At 40.2% G+C, this 19,048-nt stretch overlaps 1 protein-coding gene across 1 annotated transcript in view; it reads right to left on the reverse strand.

Moving 5' to 3' along the window:
- The window catches only part of SLC6A7 (solute carrier family 6 member 7), a 94,856-nt gene that overhangs the window by 33,175 nt on the left and 42,633 nt on the right, over positions 1-19,048 (reverse strand). The window contains exons 8-12 of the mRNA XM_069763579.1: positions 18,409-18,533; positions 5,705-5,817; positions 5,484-5,615; positions 3,139-3,238; positions 262-362 (exon numbers count right to left, since the gene is read on the reverse strand). Coding sequence (XP_069619680.1) covers positions 262-362; positions 3,139-3,238; positions 5,484-5,615; positions 5,705-5,817; positions 18,409-18,533 — 571 coding nt within the window. The remainder of the gene's footprint in view (positions 1-261; positions 363-3,138; positions 3,239-5,483; positions 5,616-5,704; positions 5,818-18,408; positions 18,534-19,048) is intronic.

A 19,048-nucleotide genomic window follows, 5' to 3' on the forward strand; every position in this document is an offset into this window, starting at 1 on the left:
GTCTTTGTTTTCCCGGCTGCGATCCGGAGGATACCGTGGGCTGTGCACTGTCTGAGTTTGGATACAGTTTTGCTGTGAACTTTCCTGTGGTCACTGCCTGTTTGTCACACTGCACAAAACCCCGCTGCACTATAACTAATAAAGTATCTTACAAAGTTTCTTATTTTCATGTGTAATATGGATTTATAAAATAAAAGTTAAAATAATGGTTACACTTTAATAACGAATGAAAATGAGTAATAAATTAGCAAAATTACTCACAATTAAGGTTACTGGTGATAGGAAGGCCCAGCATGCCTTAAAATATATTCCTGGCTTAAACCCCAGCATCATTTGTATATCCCTGCAGAAACTCTTGATTCCTAGACAAGTAAAACATGACAGAACAATTATTTGATTAAAATATAATTATCTGATTAAAATATAATTAAAATAACTATTTTATGTTATTTCTTAAGGCCCCAAACACCCAAACACAATAGACTAAACATTTTTTCATTGCCAACTTCTCAAGAAATCTGATCCAGTAACTCTTTTTCGTCACAGCCAATTTCTGCTTTTGCATTTTCATTTTTTCCTACCCTTCTTCCAAGATCCATAACTTTTATAGACGTACGAGATCTTGTTTCTTTCCCCAAAAAAAATATCATAAAAAATGATGTAATGCAATTAATAGAACATATTTTGATGATAAGGATAACTCTCCCCCTATGTGTTTGCATTTGTTTTTAAATAAAATGATACTAACACACTTTAACAGGGAAAAAAACAATGAAGATCTATGAGAGAAAAAATGGGAAAAAAATTACATGCTTAGACCATGCTGCGTCTTAAAAAGCTTTATACCTGCTCTTATGCCTTAGGCCCCCTTCACACGTCCTGATATTTCCCTTACTGGAAAAAGTGTGTTACATACGTGTGGCATGCATGTGCCATCCGTGTGCCACATCAGTGTGACACGTACCAGCGCCTGGGAAAAAGTGGTACAGTTCATGCAGTTTCCCAGTTTCCAGGCGCCTGGTGCTGAAGGCAGCCCGGCTCATTGTCATCTGGTCTCCCTGTGATCAGCATCACCAGGCGTCAATGATTCTGTGTAAAATAAATAACAATAGAAAAAAATGGAGTGGGCGCCAATGTAATTTTCATAACCAGCAGAGGGAAATCCGCAATAACCAGGGACTTCCCAGCCTGATAATATAAGCCCACAGCTGTCTGCTTTACCTTTGCTGGTTATCAAAAATAGGGGGACCCAACATCGTTTTTTTAACCCCTTTCTGACCTCGGACGGGATAGTACGTCCGAGGTCAGATCCCCTGCTTTGATGCGGGCTGCGGCGGTGAGCCCGCATCAACGCCGGGACATGTCAGCTGTTTTGAACAGCTGACATGTGCCCGTAATAGGCGCGAGCAGAATCGCGATCTGCCCGCGCCTATTAACTAGTTAAATGCCGCTGTCAAACGCAGACAGCGGCATTTAACTACCGCATCCGGCCAGGTGGCCGGAAATGACGTCATCGCCGACCCCCGTCACTTGATCGGAGGTCAGCGATGCTTCTCCATTGTAACCATAGAGGTCCTTGAGACCTCTATGGTTACTGATCGCCGGTAGCTGTGAGCGCCACCCTGTGGTCGGCGCTCACAGCACACCTGCAATTCTGCTACACAGCAGCGAACAGCAGATCGCTGCTATGTAGCAGAGGCGATCGAGTTGTGCCTGCTTCTAGCCTCCCAGGGAGGCTATTGAAGCATGGCAAAAGTAAAAAAAAAAAGTTTAAAAAAATGTGAAAAAAAATAAAAAAAATATAAAAGTTTAAATCACCCCCCTTTCGCCCCAATCAAAATAAATCAATAAAAAAAATCAAATCTACACATATTTGGTATCGCCGCGCTCAGAATCGCCCGATCTATCAATTAAAAAAAAGCATTAACCTGATCGCTAAACAGCATAGCGAAAAAAAAAATTGAAATGCCAGAATTACGTTTTTTTGGTCGCCGCGACATTGCATTAAAATGCAATAACGGGCGATCAAAAGATCGTATCTGCACCAAAATGCTATCATTAATAAACGTCATCTCGGCACGCAAAAAATAAGCCCTCAACTGACCCCAGATCATGAAAAATGGAGACGCTACGAGTATCGGAAAATGGCGCAATTTTTTTTTTTTTAGCAAAGTTTGGAATTTTTTTTCAGCACTTAGGTAAAAAATAACCTAGTCATGTTATGTGTCTATGAACTCGTACTGAACTGGAGAATCATAATGTCAGGTCAGTTTTAGCATTTAGTGAACCTAGCAAAAAAGCCAAACAAAAAACAAGTGTGGGATTGCACTTTTTTTGCAATTTCACCGCACTTGGAATTTTTTTTCCCGTTTTCTAGTACAAGACATGCTAAAACCAATGGTGTCGTTCAAAAGTACAACTCGTCCCACAAAAAATAAGCCCTCACATGGCCAAATTGACGGAAAAATAAAAAAGTTATGGCTCTGGGAAGGAGGGGAGTGAAAAACGAACATGGAAAAACGAAAAATCCCAAGGTCATGAAGGGGTTAATTATTTATCTAATAGGTTCCATAAACATAAACACCCTTTAGTGCCACATGAAAGGCATTAAAAGGTGTAAGTTTAATAATAATAAGTAGGGGGCTTGTGGCATTATATATCTGCAGGATATGTATATACGGTATTCTATATATCTATTCTATCTATCTCTAATGTATCCAATATCTTTTTATTATTTATCTATATCTATCTATATATCTGTACATTAGATTGCTTTATTAGTTTTGTAAGCTAGCTTTAAATTACATAGAGAATTACAGTATGCAAAAGATGATGTTAAAAATGTATTGCATATGGTGGATAGGTGAAAAAAAAATATGCATTGAGAGCCCAAATGATACATTATACAATACACTACACAGTAATACTGCCATACGGTGTACTGATTTATACCGTTATACACGTAACACGTTGTGCTTAAAGAATACTGACATAAACTAAACAATGATTCGTAATGTTCATCATGGTATATTAATGTTATTTATGTGTATTTCATGTTCCATCATTATTACCTTTAACGTAAACAATGACCGGACCATATTGGTGAATGTGAAAATGATAGATAATATCAGTTCTTACCATATATTCTTGAGACCACAAGGCAAAATGTGATGACTAACGCCAGAAGACCAAACCCCGCACTGTAGTCATCAAGTAGGACCAGCCAGTACATTCCACCCTAGGAGATACAGATCAAATATCTGCTTTATCAATGACTAGTACATTTTTATATTGTTTTTTTGTAAAGTAAGCCATAATATTTGATATGAGACTCTACGTATAGATGCTCTATGTAGCATAAAGCTCTTGTGCTCCAGTGCGAAATTTTAAATAAAGCCCCTAATTACCATGTACTATTAAAGGGCATCTGTCAGTAGGATCGGCCGTCTACATGGGCATATAGGTCAAAGAAAGTTGAATAAAATGATACCTTGATATCTGTAATTTGATGTCTTATTCCAGAGAATATATCCACATTTTTCTTAATATGTAAATGAGCTGTTAAGATCTATGGGCTGGACATAGATCTCATTGGGCTTATTTAAAATGAAGGGAGGCAATTACCAGTGTGAGACATATAATGACTGACAGTCTGCTCTCCTGAACTACATGTCTCACACTGGTAATGCCCCTTTCATTTACAATAAGCTCTGGAGGCAGATTCTCAGAGAGATCTATGTCCGGCCCATAGATCTTAACAGCTTATTTACATATTAAGAAAAATTAGGATTTCTCTGAATTAAGACATCCAATTACAGGTATCAAGGTATCATTTTATTCACCTTTCTATGACCTACATGTCCATATAGACAGCTTGGGAAAGTTGATCCTACTGACAGATGTCCTTTAAGAGTGCAACTTTGGGTTTTGTACCAATATAGCTACATCTTTGTCATTATTCATTCGGGTCTTCTGAGGTGACAAAGTTACAACTATCCACTTGCCAGGACTCACGTAGTATGGGTAACCCTAAAACATAACTTCATGGTTAATCCTAACTTATCTATTCATCTCTGTTCTAAAGGTAGCTTTACACAGTTGGTTCATACATTTATTTACCTCTTTGTCAAAACCTGTGGATGTTATCTGGTATGGTATCTTCTACACCCAGTATTTATTGTAGAAGTTTCATCCGGTTTCCTTCCCACCACATCTCAATGAATGTGCTTACCGGGCAATCTGTCTAGAACTAACAGGGCAAATCTCTACAAATTTAGAATCAATAGTGCCTATCCCCCTTCCATCTTAGTCTTCATGGTGTCTGGTGAGCTTGTACCCCCAAAAAAGCGAAGTCCTTCATATACATTAGTCTCATTTCATTGATTTTGATAGAACCTGACAACCATCTGTTGTGTTTGAGGGCTTTCTAACTGTTCCTCAACAGATTATGTCAATGGAGAGAAGAATTGGTCTGACCTAAAACTTGATCCTTTGCTCTCAGGGTAGTTAGAAAGTGACTGGCAGTGGCTTACTGTCCTCTCCCCATTGAAAACACATGATTGTAGTCGTGTTTGATCGGCCCTATGACCCCTTCACGTCACGGTTATTTTCCATTTTTGCATTTTTGTTTTTCCCTCTCCTTTTTCCAAGAGACGTATTTTTTTTTTCTGTCGACATAACCCATATGAGGGCTTGGTTTTTGTGGGACAAGTTGTACTTTTAAAGGGAACCTGTCACCCCCAAAATCGATGATGAGCTTAGCCCACCAGCATCAGCATTCTGGAATGCTGTAGATAAGCCCCCGATGTATCCTGAAAGATGAGAAAAAGAGGTTAGATTATACTCACCCAGGGGCGGTCCCGCTGAGTTCCGGTTCGATGAGTGTCGCGGTCCGGTCCAGCGACTCCCATCTTCTTACGATGACGTCTTCTTCTTGTCTTCACGCTGCGGCTCCGGCGCATGCGTACTGATTTGCCCTGTTGAGGGCAGAGCAAAATACTGCAGTGCGCAGGCGCCGGGAAAGGTCAGACAGGCCCAGTGCCTGCGCACCGCAGTACTTTGCTCTGCCCTCAACAGGGCAGACAAAGTACGCCTGCGCCGGAGCCGCAGCGTGAAGACAAGAAGAGGACGTCATCGTAAGAAGATGGGAGACCCCGGACCGCGACACCCATCAGATTGGACCGCCCAGGTGAGTATAATCTAACCTCTTTTTCTCATCTTTCAGGATACATCGGGGGCTTATCTACAGCATTCCAGAATGCTGATGCCAGTGGGCTTAGCTCACCTTCGATTTTGGGGGTGACAGGTTCGCTTTAAACAACACCATTTTATTAAGTGATGTACTGGAAAGCAGGAAAAAAGTTCCAAGTGCGGTGATATTGCGAAAAGACGCAATACCACAAAAGCAGGTATGTCTTTCTAATCTTACACAACTTATTTTATTTTACCCTGATAAAAAGTGACATTAAACAGATAGGACTGACCTCAGTTGTAAGGACCAGTCCCAACAGGAATAAAGCTATGCAGATAATAAGAGAAAAAAAGGCTTTCTTTGGTCTGAGGTAGTAAGGAAACTCATCCGTGATGGCCGTCACTATGGTCTCCATGAATGCAAACTGCGGATGAAGCAAATTACACATTTTATCCATTTTTGATATACCACGGTATAAGAAGTGGTAACGAAAACTGTACAGAAGAAACTCACCTGACTGTCTAACCCGAGGGTCAGAAGCATAAAGAAAAAGAGGAATGACCAAAAAGGTGATAGTGGAAGCATCGTCATGGCCTGTGGGTACACTACAAAGGCCAGGCCAGGACCTATGGGCAAAACAGCATATTTATTAGTCATTTTATTTCTAGATTTCGCAGCACTTTGCAAATTAATGTGTAAACCTGCATCCGTATTTTCATAAGTCATTTCAGATCGGTACTATTCCTGTGAACTGCAGATGCCAAGTATCTAAGTCTTTTGTACCTTCTATAAGATTTAAAGGCAATGCAACATTGGAAATCAGCTTTTTATTGAAAACTAAAAAATTGCTGTTATTTTGTATCTATGAGCATAAAAATCTTGAGATATTCCAGCTTTCGCCCAGGCCACTAGAGCCACTAGTTCAGACACAATAGTCCTATACTTCTTGTTCTCTTTAGATGACTTGAAAGCTCTACTGTATAGATTGGGGGAGAATAAGCAGAGTCATCTCTTTATTATTGGAAAATTGGCAAGTCAATGATAGCTCCATTACACTGTTTGAGTTGTAGCTAAGGTAGGATATCAACACTACACTCTGTATAATGTGCAAACCTGCATCCATGTTTTTCATTTCTTGGAAAGTTATTAGAATATGGGCTCTAGGATGACGCACCTGGGCACAGATAAGATTCGATATGGCTGTAACACAAATGTTCACTACTAAAGTACTGTAGTTGTCCAGTACTTTGATATTGATGACCTATCCTTAGGATAGGTCATCAATATCTGATCAGTGGAAATGTGACATCCGGCATCCCCTCCAATCAGATTTTCCGGCTGCTGGGACCAGTCAAATTGAATAGTGTCCACGGCCAGGTACTGCACATGCGCACCCTATTAATTTAAATAGGGTGCAGATGATTCCATTGACAAAGCTGTACTGTGCAACTCAGCACATCTGGCCAACACAGGGAATAGTTGATCAGTGGGAGTGCTGGGTGCCATCACCTCACCGATCAGAAATTGATGACCTATCCTGAGCATAGGTCATCAATATAAAAGTCCCGAACAACCAACTTAATGAGAATAATCAGTAATAGAGAGTTTATCAAATTTTAAATCTAATTTTTAAGTTCCTTGTTATAACCACTATTAACTAGACACATCAGAGAATGACTATGGCTATAAAGAGAATTTCTCTCTCTGGAAGACCATAATATTTATGAATTACACACAAAGATAACTCGTTTTATGTGCACTATTCAATGCTTCACTTTTCCAATAGTGGCGCTGCAAGAGATTTGAAATGTACTAATGATTATCATTAATTATTGGGTTATTATTCCTTAAAAATGAGTTAAATACATTGTAAAACTGTCCAATTTTCCCTGAATCTGATGCCATTTTCCTTTTTGCTGTGTCTCACTCCATTGCAGAGATATTCACATTTGATTCTTCTGGAGAGCTGCATGTGAAATCTCTGCTTTGTGTCCAACTGGGTGTTTCTTCAAAGTCTTCTCTAAGGTGTGTTCTTTCACTACTCCCTTCCAAAGGCTGGATTAACAAAGTGATCTATCAGTCTTTCAGTCACAGATGTTGCAGACCTGTGATTGGCAGCGTCTGTGAGGGATGGGTGAAATATACACTCCCAGAGAATACGCTAAAGAAATGCCTGGTTTCACTACAAGCAGAGATTTCACATACTGAGCTCCAAAAGTAATAAATGTGAATATGTCTGTAAAAGATGGAAGAAGCATGAAATGAAAAAGAGCGTCACAATTAGGGGAGTTCAGGTTTTTATAAGGTATTTAATTAATTTTTTCTGAGCAAGTGAAAGATCCTCCTAAAATCTTCGCGTTCCTCAGTCAAATAATTAGCAGATTGTTTCTTTTCCTACAGAAACCTCTACAAATCAGTACATATCTTGGCTGTAAGATGAACTAAACTAGCCAGTTAATTAGTCAGAGCAACTTTTGCCAAGATGAGCTGTGTTTCAATGAGAAAATGGAGAGTTAAGTCTGCCAAAAGTGCAACCCAGGAATTTATGGAATTAAGCATTCAAATCCATGTTAACAGATATAAAATATACACAATACCCTATGATGTGCTGCTATTTGTGGCTGTAACAGCCCATCAAGATATTGTATAAATAAATACTAAACTGGGTATTTTTTTGTTTTGGAAAATTCCTTTTTGATAGAAGAGTTCCCTGATGATTGGCACCTCAGAGTGTCCTGCTGCCAAGAGTCACAGCGATCTGTTCAATTCGTTGCAGCGCCACCACAGGGGGGAAAGCAGCATTACACAACTACTATTAAAATGAATCAAGTAATCAGTTTTCCTCTCACATCAATTCCCCTATTTCAGTACATACCCTCGTGCCTTTTCCATGCCCCATACAAGCCTCTTCCGCTGCCGGACACATAGTTGATGTGATGCATGTATCACGAAGGTGAGTGTCCTCTGTGATGGAAACTTGGAGTAATGCTCTAGTGCACATAGTGCTAAGAGGCTTGTTTTGGGCATCAGTGCCAGGTTTTCAGGCAGTCTGAGAGATGGCCTGGTATGGCTGCCCACATACCCCACCCCTGGGTATGGTCAAAGGGTAAAATGAAATCTGTTTGACATGTGATCTGTGTGTGTGGAGGTAAGATGACCTGCTGTGTGATATCTCTAGACTGACCAAGTATATTGTATGCTATCCAGTTTGTGTGTCCTGGACTGTCTCTAAAGTGATTTTGTTATAGTGGTTTACTTTGATTTGCTTACACTGAAAGGCCGTTCATTTTCCTTTGCTTATGGCATTGTTTATGAAGCACCAATAAACCAGCCTGGACATTTAAATTGAAACAGTTCTGTCATAACTCACCACAAACTCAAGTGAGTTATATTGCTACAATTGGTGTTAGAAGTGTGAGTAGCATTCCCAGGGAACACATGTGACTGCATCAGAGGTACTGCATGTTCTGAGTAAAACCAGCCGTAAGCTAGGGAGAAATGTCAGACAGCATGAGGACCTGATTAAACACTTGGCGCAAGCCCAGCAGCGACAGCTACAGCAGCAACAGCTGGCACAACAGTAGACAAATAAGCTGCTTATGCAACAGATCCAGCAACAGTAGCAGCACCATCAACAGCAGCAGCAGTTTGAGTTACTCACAGGGGTGGTTCATGGCACAGAGGCAGCTCTGACTCTAAGGTCAGTTGATGATTTTTCCATCCAGAAGGCGGTAAGGAGAGGCCTGCAGAAGATGACCATGGGTGATGACAGAGGCCTTTCTGACCATCTTTTAAAGGGTCATCAAAAAGGAGAAACTCCAGCCAGAGCAGTGGGCAGAAGTACTTCTGCCATAGTAAAATGGGGAGCCCCAGAAGGACTACTATAACAACCTTACAAGATGCCAAGGAATATGTAAAATCTGAAATTTTGGTTCTCTTGGGGGTGACAATGACTGTCAGGGCCCAACAGGTCCACTGCTGAGCGTATCATCGTGACAAACCCTCTTGCTCCCAAATATTTAATCTACTTCAGTTGGTCAAAAATGGTTGCAGCCAAAATTCTCTACCATTTTTCAGATGTAGTGTTTGTGGTAATGGACCGGTTTGTGCCTATCCTTCTAAGGAGACTTGGGTTGCCATAGGTGGTCCTCGATCCTGATCAAACTGGTTGAAAGTTATCAGGGGGTCGAGGGTTCCTTGGGGGAGCAACCCACTCCATACAGGGGGTCCAAACAGGAGGTAGGGGCCCAAATGAGGGTGGGGCATCCAAGATCCAAATTTGTGGGGGGAGGTAATGCCGAAGGTCGCAGATGGTGGTATTTTATGTTAGAAATGTCACAGCCCAGACCATATAGCCACCAGTTGTTCCCTGACCTCCGAGAAGATAGACTGTAGCCTGGGATGCCGCTGTTCATACTATGAGTATCCAGCCTACAGTGTGAACTATCCACCCAGCGAGGGGGGTCACAAGCTTGTCCCATAAATGTGAATGGTCTGCAATTGATTGGACTGCTGGACTCGGGGAGTTTGGTGACTCTTGTGAGCGCCACACTTCCTCTCCAGGTGATCCCTGGGAAGAAGGTTAGCATCCGCTGCAGATCAGTAAAATGGATCCTAATCCTAAACTGTCCAAGACCATGCTCAAGGAAGCAAGTTAGAGCCCTTTTGGGAATTCTAAACTTTGCCATAATGGCCTCATCCCTGATTAACCTCCTTAAGGGGGTGAAATCAGCTATGGCCAAATGGACTGTGGAGGCAGAGATGAAATGAAAATAGCTCTGTGTAAGTAACAGGTTCTGGTTGCCTCTGACTTATGAAGAAATTTGCACTCTAGATGGATGCCCTAGAATTCAAATTAGAGGCGGTCCTTTTTCAGGAGGAGCACCCCGTTTTCTACCTAAGTAGGAAGCTGTTAGCATGTTAGAAGAATTGTTCCACCATAGAAAATGCTTGATCATAAAGTGGGCAGTGGACACATGATACTATCAGCTAGAGTGAAAATTTAAATGAGTTTCAGACCATGCCCCACTTTGGTGGATAAGGGATAAAAGGGGGAAAATTGCTTGCGTTACCCACTGGTTTCAAGCCCTGCAAGATTTCAGTTTCAATGTGGAACATAGAGCAAGGGAGCTACATTGTAATACCAATGCCCTCTTGAGAATTCTGTATCTACACTCCCTGACAGAAGTTATGTCGCTTATCCATGTTATGTAACTGAAAGCTTATAACCTGATGTTAAATTCATCCATTGGTTGTATAAATTATTCTTTTGAAAGCTGAAACACTCCGAAATGTAGTTTAGGTTAAGAAAATAAATTGGCATCAATGCAGAAATATTGATCAATTAATGGACACAGAATGGTAAGATTTTGGCAAGACAAAAGTTTTGTCGCCCACAGAAAGTAATGTGATATTCAAACAAATAGTTAACTTAAAATACAAATATATGTTGCATAACATTGGTGAATGTAGTTGTGGTGCTACTAGAGTCATATTTAATATTTTGTGAGACTTCTATGAGCTTGAAGGACTGCATCCATGCGGTTCAACAATGATTCATACAATTTATTAATGAAGTCATCAGGAATAGCAAAGAATGCAGTCTTACATGCCTCCCAGAGTTCATCTAGATTCTTTGGTTTTGTCTTCCAAGCTTCCTCTTTCATCCTACCCCAAACATGTAGTAGTAGAAAGTGCCAATCCATATGACTTTATGCGGAGGGAGGAGGTATGCAAGGTGGCTTCGGACACATAGGTGATGGGAAGTATGTATCCCGGAGGTGGGTGTAAACATAGAGGAATGCTCTAGTGCATATAATACTGAGAGGCTTGGTGTGCATCTGGGACAGGCTTTCTGGCAACTTGAGAGATGGGTGGGTCTGGCTGCCCACATACCCCAATCCTGGGTGTGGTTAACAGGGTAAAACAGAGTCTGTTTGACACATGGTTTGTGTGTGGAGGTAAGAAGACCTCCTGTGTGATATCTCCAGACATAGCTGGTAAACAGGATGCTATCCAGTCTGTGAGTCCTGGATTGTCTCTAAAGTGACTTTGTTAGAACTGTTTAGTGTTTACTTTGTTTTGCCTGCACTGAAAGGTCATTTATTATTCTTTGCTTGTGGCATGGTTTATGAAGGAACAATAAACCAGCCTGGACATTTAAATGGAAACGGTTCCTGTGATACCTCTTCACGCTCCCAAGTGAGTAGCATAGCCACATTATATATAGTAACACTAAGGGTTCGCTCATACTTTCGATGAAATCGGATGAGTGTATTACAAGTCTACGGGTGCTTGTGAAACATCACACTGCACTCACTCTTGGACGGCAGCAATGGAGGGGATGGACAAATTAATTTCTCGGCCTCTTCCGCACCTGTGCTCCGATTCCCACATGCAAGAGGGTCTGTGCAGAGAGCACTGACACTCGGCTCATGCTCACAGCAGAGCTGGAGCCCAGTGTCATTAGCATAAGACATCTGATGCACTCGCATCAGATGCCACATGCTATTGTGACTCCAGCCTAAAATTGCTAACATGAGATAGATAGCCTCGTTAAGCACTTCTTGAAGTAGGATGCAATAGTAGGTCCAACATCGTTTTCGTATGGAATGGGTTCAGGAGCTGAGAGTTCACCATAAGCAGCAGATGCCAGCTGTGTTACAAAGCCGGCATCTTTCTGTAACAGCAGCAATTGGAACTTGCTCCAATTGCTGCTGTTTAACTCTTTAAAAGCTGCTGTTATCTGCTTTTAAATGGACTGACTGCAAGTCCTCGCATACACTGGCTCCTTTCAGTTTCCACAATCCCCGATCCAGGGTGCCGATAGGTTGTCGTGCCAATTATGATCCGGGATCTTACATTTTTAGAGCAGTGAAAGTGGGATAAGTGAAATGTGTTGGTGAAGGCTGCCAAAACATATGGCACCAACCCCAGCAGAATCAGTATGGTGATGAAAGCCACCATCTGCCTGGCAGAATGTGTACTACACTGGGCATCCCATGTAGGAGGCAGACAGTTGCAGCATTAAAAGTAAATAATATTAGATCAATAAAATTAATATGTGAACATAGATTTATGCTATAGCATTCCACAAATCAGAGCAGCTGTGACTTGTACTGTGCTGCTGCTGAATTGTTTTAGTCAATTTCTAAGCAGGCTTGTGATTTTGAAGAACAGCCATTATGATCAGCTAATTTGTTTTGTGTGTAAAACACCTGTCATCTTTCAAAATCATGCTGTTGTCAAACTAATTAATTAGAAAATGATAGAGCTGCTTATTATTGCAGGTTTTCCATCTTTTCGCAGGCCCACCACAATGGCTCAGCTTGACGTTACCCTGAAAATACTCCAAGTATGCAATTAAGGTTCTTATTCCAAAAATAATTAATTAATGTGACGACGGTGGGCGTGGACTGGGCCACAGGCCGGGCTTACTCTGGAGGGACGTGACTAAGTGTCTACTGGGTATCCACTAGAACCTCTGATGGTGAGGAGAGACTTGGGCCGTGAGGGTAGTCATCAGGTACCACTCCAAGGCAGTCCCCGGAACCTGCAGCAGCTGACCACCGGGTCAAAGGCACAAATATGAAGCACAGAATGAGAAGACTGAGATGACGTCAGAACATCTGAGGACGGAGAGGGCAGCATAGGTTCAAAATGCAAAGCCGACAAGCAATGACTAAGGACATACGTCCGAAACGAGTTTGATCTTCATTTTACATGATTTTATAGTGGTATGGTGGAGGGATTTGCATTTTTTTAACACTTTTTGTACAAAAAAAACTATGGCTTTTTTGGGAAGACCCTGATGTTGTTATTCATTTTTTCTTCTTATTCCCTGGTGCATCACAAGTTTCCGTGCAGTAGATCTCAATTTGGGTTAGGTGATCATTGAATTTTTATTTCGCTCTTATCTTTGTGTTGAAATACAAATACAGTATTTAAAAAGTCATGAAAAATATAAAATAATATAAACCCGAATGGTAAATCAAAAATAAAAAACATGAGAATTTACCATTTTTGTTTGCAACACTTCCTCCCCCCCAAAAAAAATTCAATAAAAAAAATCAAAACATCCTAAATACCCGAAAATGCTGTCAATAAAAACGTCAGCTTGTCATGCAATAAAGAAACATAGCTTTATCGATGGAAAAATAAAAATGTTACAGGAAATTTTTATCACTGTAAAAGCAAAACCACAAAAACAATAGAGAAATGGCATTATTTTTTTTTACATTTTTCATTACATAAAATGGATGGTGTCGTTCAAAACTACTACTCATCCCAAAAAAAAACCCTCATACGGCTAGGTTGACCGAAAAATAAAATGTGTTTGCTCTTGGAAGAAGGGGAGGGAAAAAACAAAAGAGTAAAAATGAAAAATGACTCCGTCTCAAATGGGTTAAATCAGGATTTTATGTTAAATTTATTTATTTTAAATATGCCAGATAATTATTTTTTTTTTCATTTTTCACATAGCCATTTGTGCTAGAAAAAAAAATCTGAAATTTTGCAATTTTCACACTGGCCACTAGTTTTCATTCTGTGACCATCATTTTTTTTGTGAATGGTGGATCCTGTGTTATCTGATGTTTCTGGAGTCCTTCGACAGCTCTTTGGTCTTCACCAATAGTGGAGTTTGGAGTGTGACTGTTTGAGGTTGTGGACAGGTGTCTTTTATACTGATAAGTTCAAACAGGTTCCTTTACTACAGGTAATGTGGAGGACAGAGGAGCCTCTTAAAGAAGAAGTTACAGGTCTGTGAGACCCAGAACTCTTGCATGTTTTTAGGTGACCAAATACTTAATTTCCACCATAATTTGCAAAATAAATCCTGCCAAATCAGACAAGGTGATTTCCTGGATTTGTTTCTCATTCTCATAGTTGTGGTCTGCCTATGAAGTCAATTACAGGCCTCTCTCATATTTTCAAGTGGGAGAACACATTTTTTTATATACGGTATATATAGTGACAATAGCTACAATTACATGCAAGTAAGTGAGGGCTCGTTCAGATGAACAAATTAAATGTCCATAAGGAAAACTCACAGCATACCATACTGACAGCACACTGACTAATGCAAGTCAACGTTTTTAGACATGAGCCGACGATCCGAGTGTAAAAAATGGCAGCCCTACTTTGATCCATATTCAAGTCAATAGATGAGCAAAAAAATGGATCAAATTGAGATTACCATCTGTATGCCATGTGTTATTTACGGATCCATTACAATTATAAAAATAGGAAATTCTATTTGTATTTTATCATTTGTTAGGTCGTTCATGAAAAAAACATATTATTCACACACGGATGAAAAATTTTATTTTTTTTCGTGTGAAAAATTAGTATTTGCATAAACTCGTCTGAACCCAGCCTAAGAAAAATAAAGCCCAGTCTAAAAAAGGGACATCCCCTTAAATTAATAAGACCCTGATTTAGGAAAGAGAGTTTGCCTTTTTTTTGCGATTTTTAAATATTGAATTTTGTTTTGCCAATTTTCACAAGAGTCCGGGCTACCTACTCTGAAAATGATTGAGAAGGGCGGGACAGGAAGAGTGGGGTTTCTACACCCACCAGTCTAATTTATGGAAATGTATGCCATATTTATATTTGTGGCGTAAATTTTCCAGAAATGTATACCAGCCTAGGACTGGAGAAACATGTATAGCTGTAAGATGTGCCTAATTCAGTAATGAATTAAACACATTTTACCCATGCAAAACACTGGTATTACTGAACTGAGGATTAAAGGGGTTTTCCCACAGACAACGTATCAAACATTTTAAATAATAGATCTTGGAATAATTAAAACTTCCACAATTGGATGTGATTAAATAAAATGTTCCTGTGCCGAGATAATCTTATAAATGTTCCCCTGCTGTGTACTGTGTAATGGCTGTGTCTGACCGTGCAGGGACATGGTCTGATCATACCACAGCTCCCATTCGGGGGAGGACGCAAAAGAGAATACAGATACCACAGGAGGGGATCGCAAATTATTCTTTTTGTGAGGTAAAACATTTCACTGAGTTTTTTTAAGCAATGTTTTACCTGAAAGAAATAATAATTTGAGATCCCATCCTGGCCTGACTGTATCCTCTCTTTCGCTTCCTCCCCTGCCTAGGAGCTGTGGTATGATCAGACCATGTTCCTGCACGGTCAGACACGGCCATTACACAGTACACAGCAGGGACACATTTATAAGATTATCTCAGCACAGGAACATTTTTTTTAAACACATCCAATTGTGGAACTTATTATTAATCAAAGATCTATTAATTAAAATGTTGATTAAGATAAATTTTGAGAATGTGAAAACCCCATTAAGTTATTTTCTGATGACACATTTCCTTAATTAATGTTGCTCATTTTTCAGTACCATAGTGGATGCATTACATAAGTGTCTGCTCACTTTCAGTAGAAAATGTTAAATATGTTTTAAATATCACACAACAGAGATGAAGAATATTGAGCAGAAGCTGGCGGTTCTGGGGAGGAAGATGAAGTGGTTGGTTTCTAAATGTTATAGGAAAGAAAAAAACATAAACCCTTCTCCACGACTAACATCCTGCTGCATTATTAAAGTGCATGATGTGGCCAGGTCACAGCATGATTCTCAGTATCTCTGAAATGACAGCTCTAACAATGAGCTAAGTGACATGTTCAGCTCTGGGGGAGCGTCCTGGGATGTGCTCCCCTGCAGCCTCGTCTATGTTCACACCTATTGTTAGCCATTAGTTCCAGTTCCTTTCTTAGAAATAAATGCCACATCATGATGAAACCTCATCATCATCTCTCAAGTCAGGATTTGTCCGGTTTGCAAAAAAAATGTAACTGAACCTCTCTCTAAGGCTCTGTGCACCCAGCATCTTTCTCAAGCCAGATTCCGTCCGAAATCCAAAAAAGCACCGCAAAAAGCGCCCCATAAAATAAACATAGTGCTCCGGTATCAAAACGACATTACTGTGCACGTGTTCCGTCTTATGTGGCTTTTTTAACTGCTTTATTTTGGCCTCAGACCACTCCCTATACTCAACGGTACAAAGTAAAAGATGACGGTAGCAGAACTACTGCAGGAATGACGGCAGGGCCACTAGCAAAACCGCCAGGAAAATGACTGCCAGTGTTTTCTAAGTAGCTTAGCCTGGGATACCTAACCTTGGCAATATAGCTGTAGAGGAATCTGAGTGAATACGATGGTCCAATTGTCATGAGGGTGTCACGTCCCCCTGGAAGACCTGGAGTTAGACGGTCACGTTGGGTAATGAATCGCAGCTCTTCTTTAGAGATGGTGTGATTTGTGTCCCATATTAAATGGATTTAGTGCTGAAGAAGTTAACCCTTTCTATGCTGGTCAGAAACATGCAGCTCCATTTCAGCTGCTACTGATCTGGTCATTGCCTCTTCCTATAAAAATGGCCAGACCTTTTTATTCCTGCCAGTAAAACATTTGTACTGTGCTGTGTGCTAAAGCTAAGTAGTTGGAGTGGAGTTGTTGTAGTAGTGATCTGTGGTTTGCTGTAGTACATGTAAACACACATCTTGTTCCCTTTTCTTTTGTTCCCTTTTCCCATTTAGTTTATTCCTCCCTGTCCCTATCTTCTTCCCTATTGTTGGTTTGTGCTTTTGTATGATATAGGTTTTCTGTTATTCCTTTTTTGTCTTTGTATCTTGTTTACCTTAATTTATGTCCCATGCCTCATAGGGTTGGGGAGAGGACATATCAGGGTTTAACAAGAACATAGTAAGGATGGAGACCAAGGGCTCCTCAACCTTCAAAGAACCCCCAGGACAGGGATAGTTAAGGGATAGTTAAAGTTTGATACCAATTTAGTTCATCTACACCTATCAGTTACAAAGATAGGGTCCAATTTATAATTTGCATTATTTTTAAGTAATTTTTCTTTTTTTGACTTGTGGTTTTTACTGACCTTCTTTTGCACGAAATTCATCAAAATGTTGCATGCAATTCGTGAAAAATGCCCAAAGCACACTGATTTTGCATCTTTTTCGCAGGAAAAGTTATGTTTAACAAAATATCGCAAAAATTAGTACAATAAAATCACTCCAGGGAGGGACTGTAGTAGGGTTGCACCAAATTTTGTGACTTTTATAGAAAAGCCAGATTTCATGAATTTGTCTAGAGCATCTGGAAAAGTCACAGATAATTTGATGACTTTAATGACTTTTTGATGAATCAAAAAGTAAATAATTGAGAGGTATTCACACTAAAAACTGGCAGGAAATGCATTGATGAATAAGGGCCATAGTCTTTAGATCTGGAAGATTGAGAAAACCCATGGACTGGCCATTATATTCAGTAATACCTGTGTAATGCTTCATTTTGCTTGTGGTGACACTGCAGGAAATCTTAACATTTGCAATTTGGCTTTCCCCACAGATTGTTGTTGATCATAAGGGGAATCTTCCAATATAATGGAATTGTCCAAAATGAGCAAAGCCTTTAAGGTTGTACACAAAATATTGCTTTTCGCACCTGATTCCCCTTTGAAACAGTCATCAGTCTGGATATAATTTTGGATATTTGGGGTATATGACCTTTATTGCACAGGGTTGAGACAGCGTTCAGATTATCCCAACACTTTTCATAATTGCGCATCAACTCAAAACAGCATTTGAGAACAAATAGGTCAAATTCAACATCTGGGAAACATGTTCTGAGTATGGACCAAGATGTATCGACTGCCTATGTGGCTGTCAAATTTAGGTCAGGAGACCTGCAGCCTCTCCGTACTTCATGGACATTTCAATTCTCCCCAAGGTTGGGTTTACACTCTGTGTCCATTTCTGACAGCACTATAGACAATGAATGGAGAGGAGGCCGAGCATGTGCACCTCTGCTTCCGTCAAGACAGGACTATACGGAGTCCATTTAAAGCTCCATTCTCGGGGACGCTGCGAGCGTGAGCCGCTGGATCCCTAGCGATCAGTAAATAATAGTGTATCTGGTAGGTAGGGGATAACTTACTATTTTGTGTATAGCTCTTTAAATGAGCACCGATCTGAAGGTTATATTGTTAATTTAAAAAATTGCCCGTATAACCCCTTTTTAAGAAGAAAAGGAAAGGGACAACCTCCTAATCTTTCTCGCCTCCCAATGCAGTGGTTTTTGTGAATGTTGTATCCCTGTCTATGTAAAATAGTGGTAGACGAACAAGAGATGAAGAATAGAAAATGGTAGATCCAATTCTTACCTGCTTTAGCCACTTGATCTACTGGAACACCTAGTTCCTTGGACATATAACCCAAGACGGAGAAGATAGCAAATCCCGCCAGAATGCTGGTGAAGGCATTCCCAAGTGTGACAATAAAGGTATCCCTACAATATAAAGTAAAATATGTCACATACAGAGGTATTCTGTTTTAAAGAAGACCTTTCACTCAAATTTTTCACGTTGAACTGGGAAAAAAAACCTTTTTTGACTTTCGGATCTTCATTGCAGCGAATGTTGGTTTTTAATGTTTTTTTTTTAAGTCGAAGTGGATGTTATGAGTTTTCTTTAGGGGGCTTGTACTTTCTCCTTGTATGAATCCGATCAATCATAAGCAGTCAGCAAAACTCAAAGGAAAGAAGGGCACACCCAACAAAAGCTTCACCTTCATATTAAATGGTGCAAGTTCCTTCTAGCAGTGCAAGGGTTATTTGGCTCAGTTGAGAGCTCCTGGAAGCTTTCCTGCATTAAGGCTCTCAGCTGTTTAATGCTAGCTACTCCCATCTCCTATATAATCTGGGCCCTGGCTAGCACTCATTGCCAGAGTAGCTTATTCTGCATGGCTGGAGGTTGTTGCTGGTTATTATTGGAGAAAGGTCGTTGGTGGATTTATCTATGACTG

This window comes from Ranitomeya imitator, chromosome 4 (genome assembly GCF_032444005.1).
Source record: "Ranitomeya imitator isolate aRanImi1 chromosome 4, aRanImi1.pri, whole genome shotgun sequence".
NCBI classification, from domain to species: domain Eukaryota; kingdom Metazoa; phylum Chordata; class Amphibia; order Anura; family Dendrobatidae; genus Ranitomeya; species Ranitomeya imitator.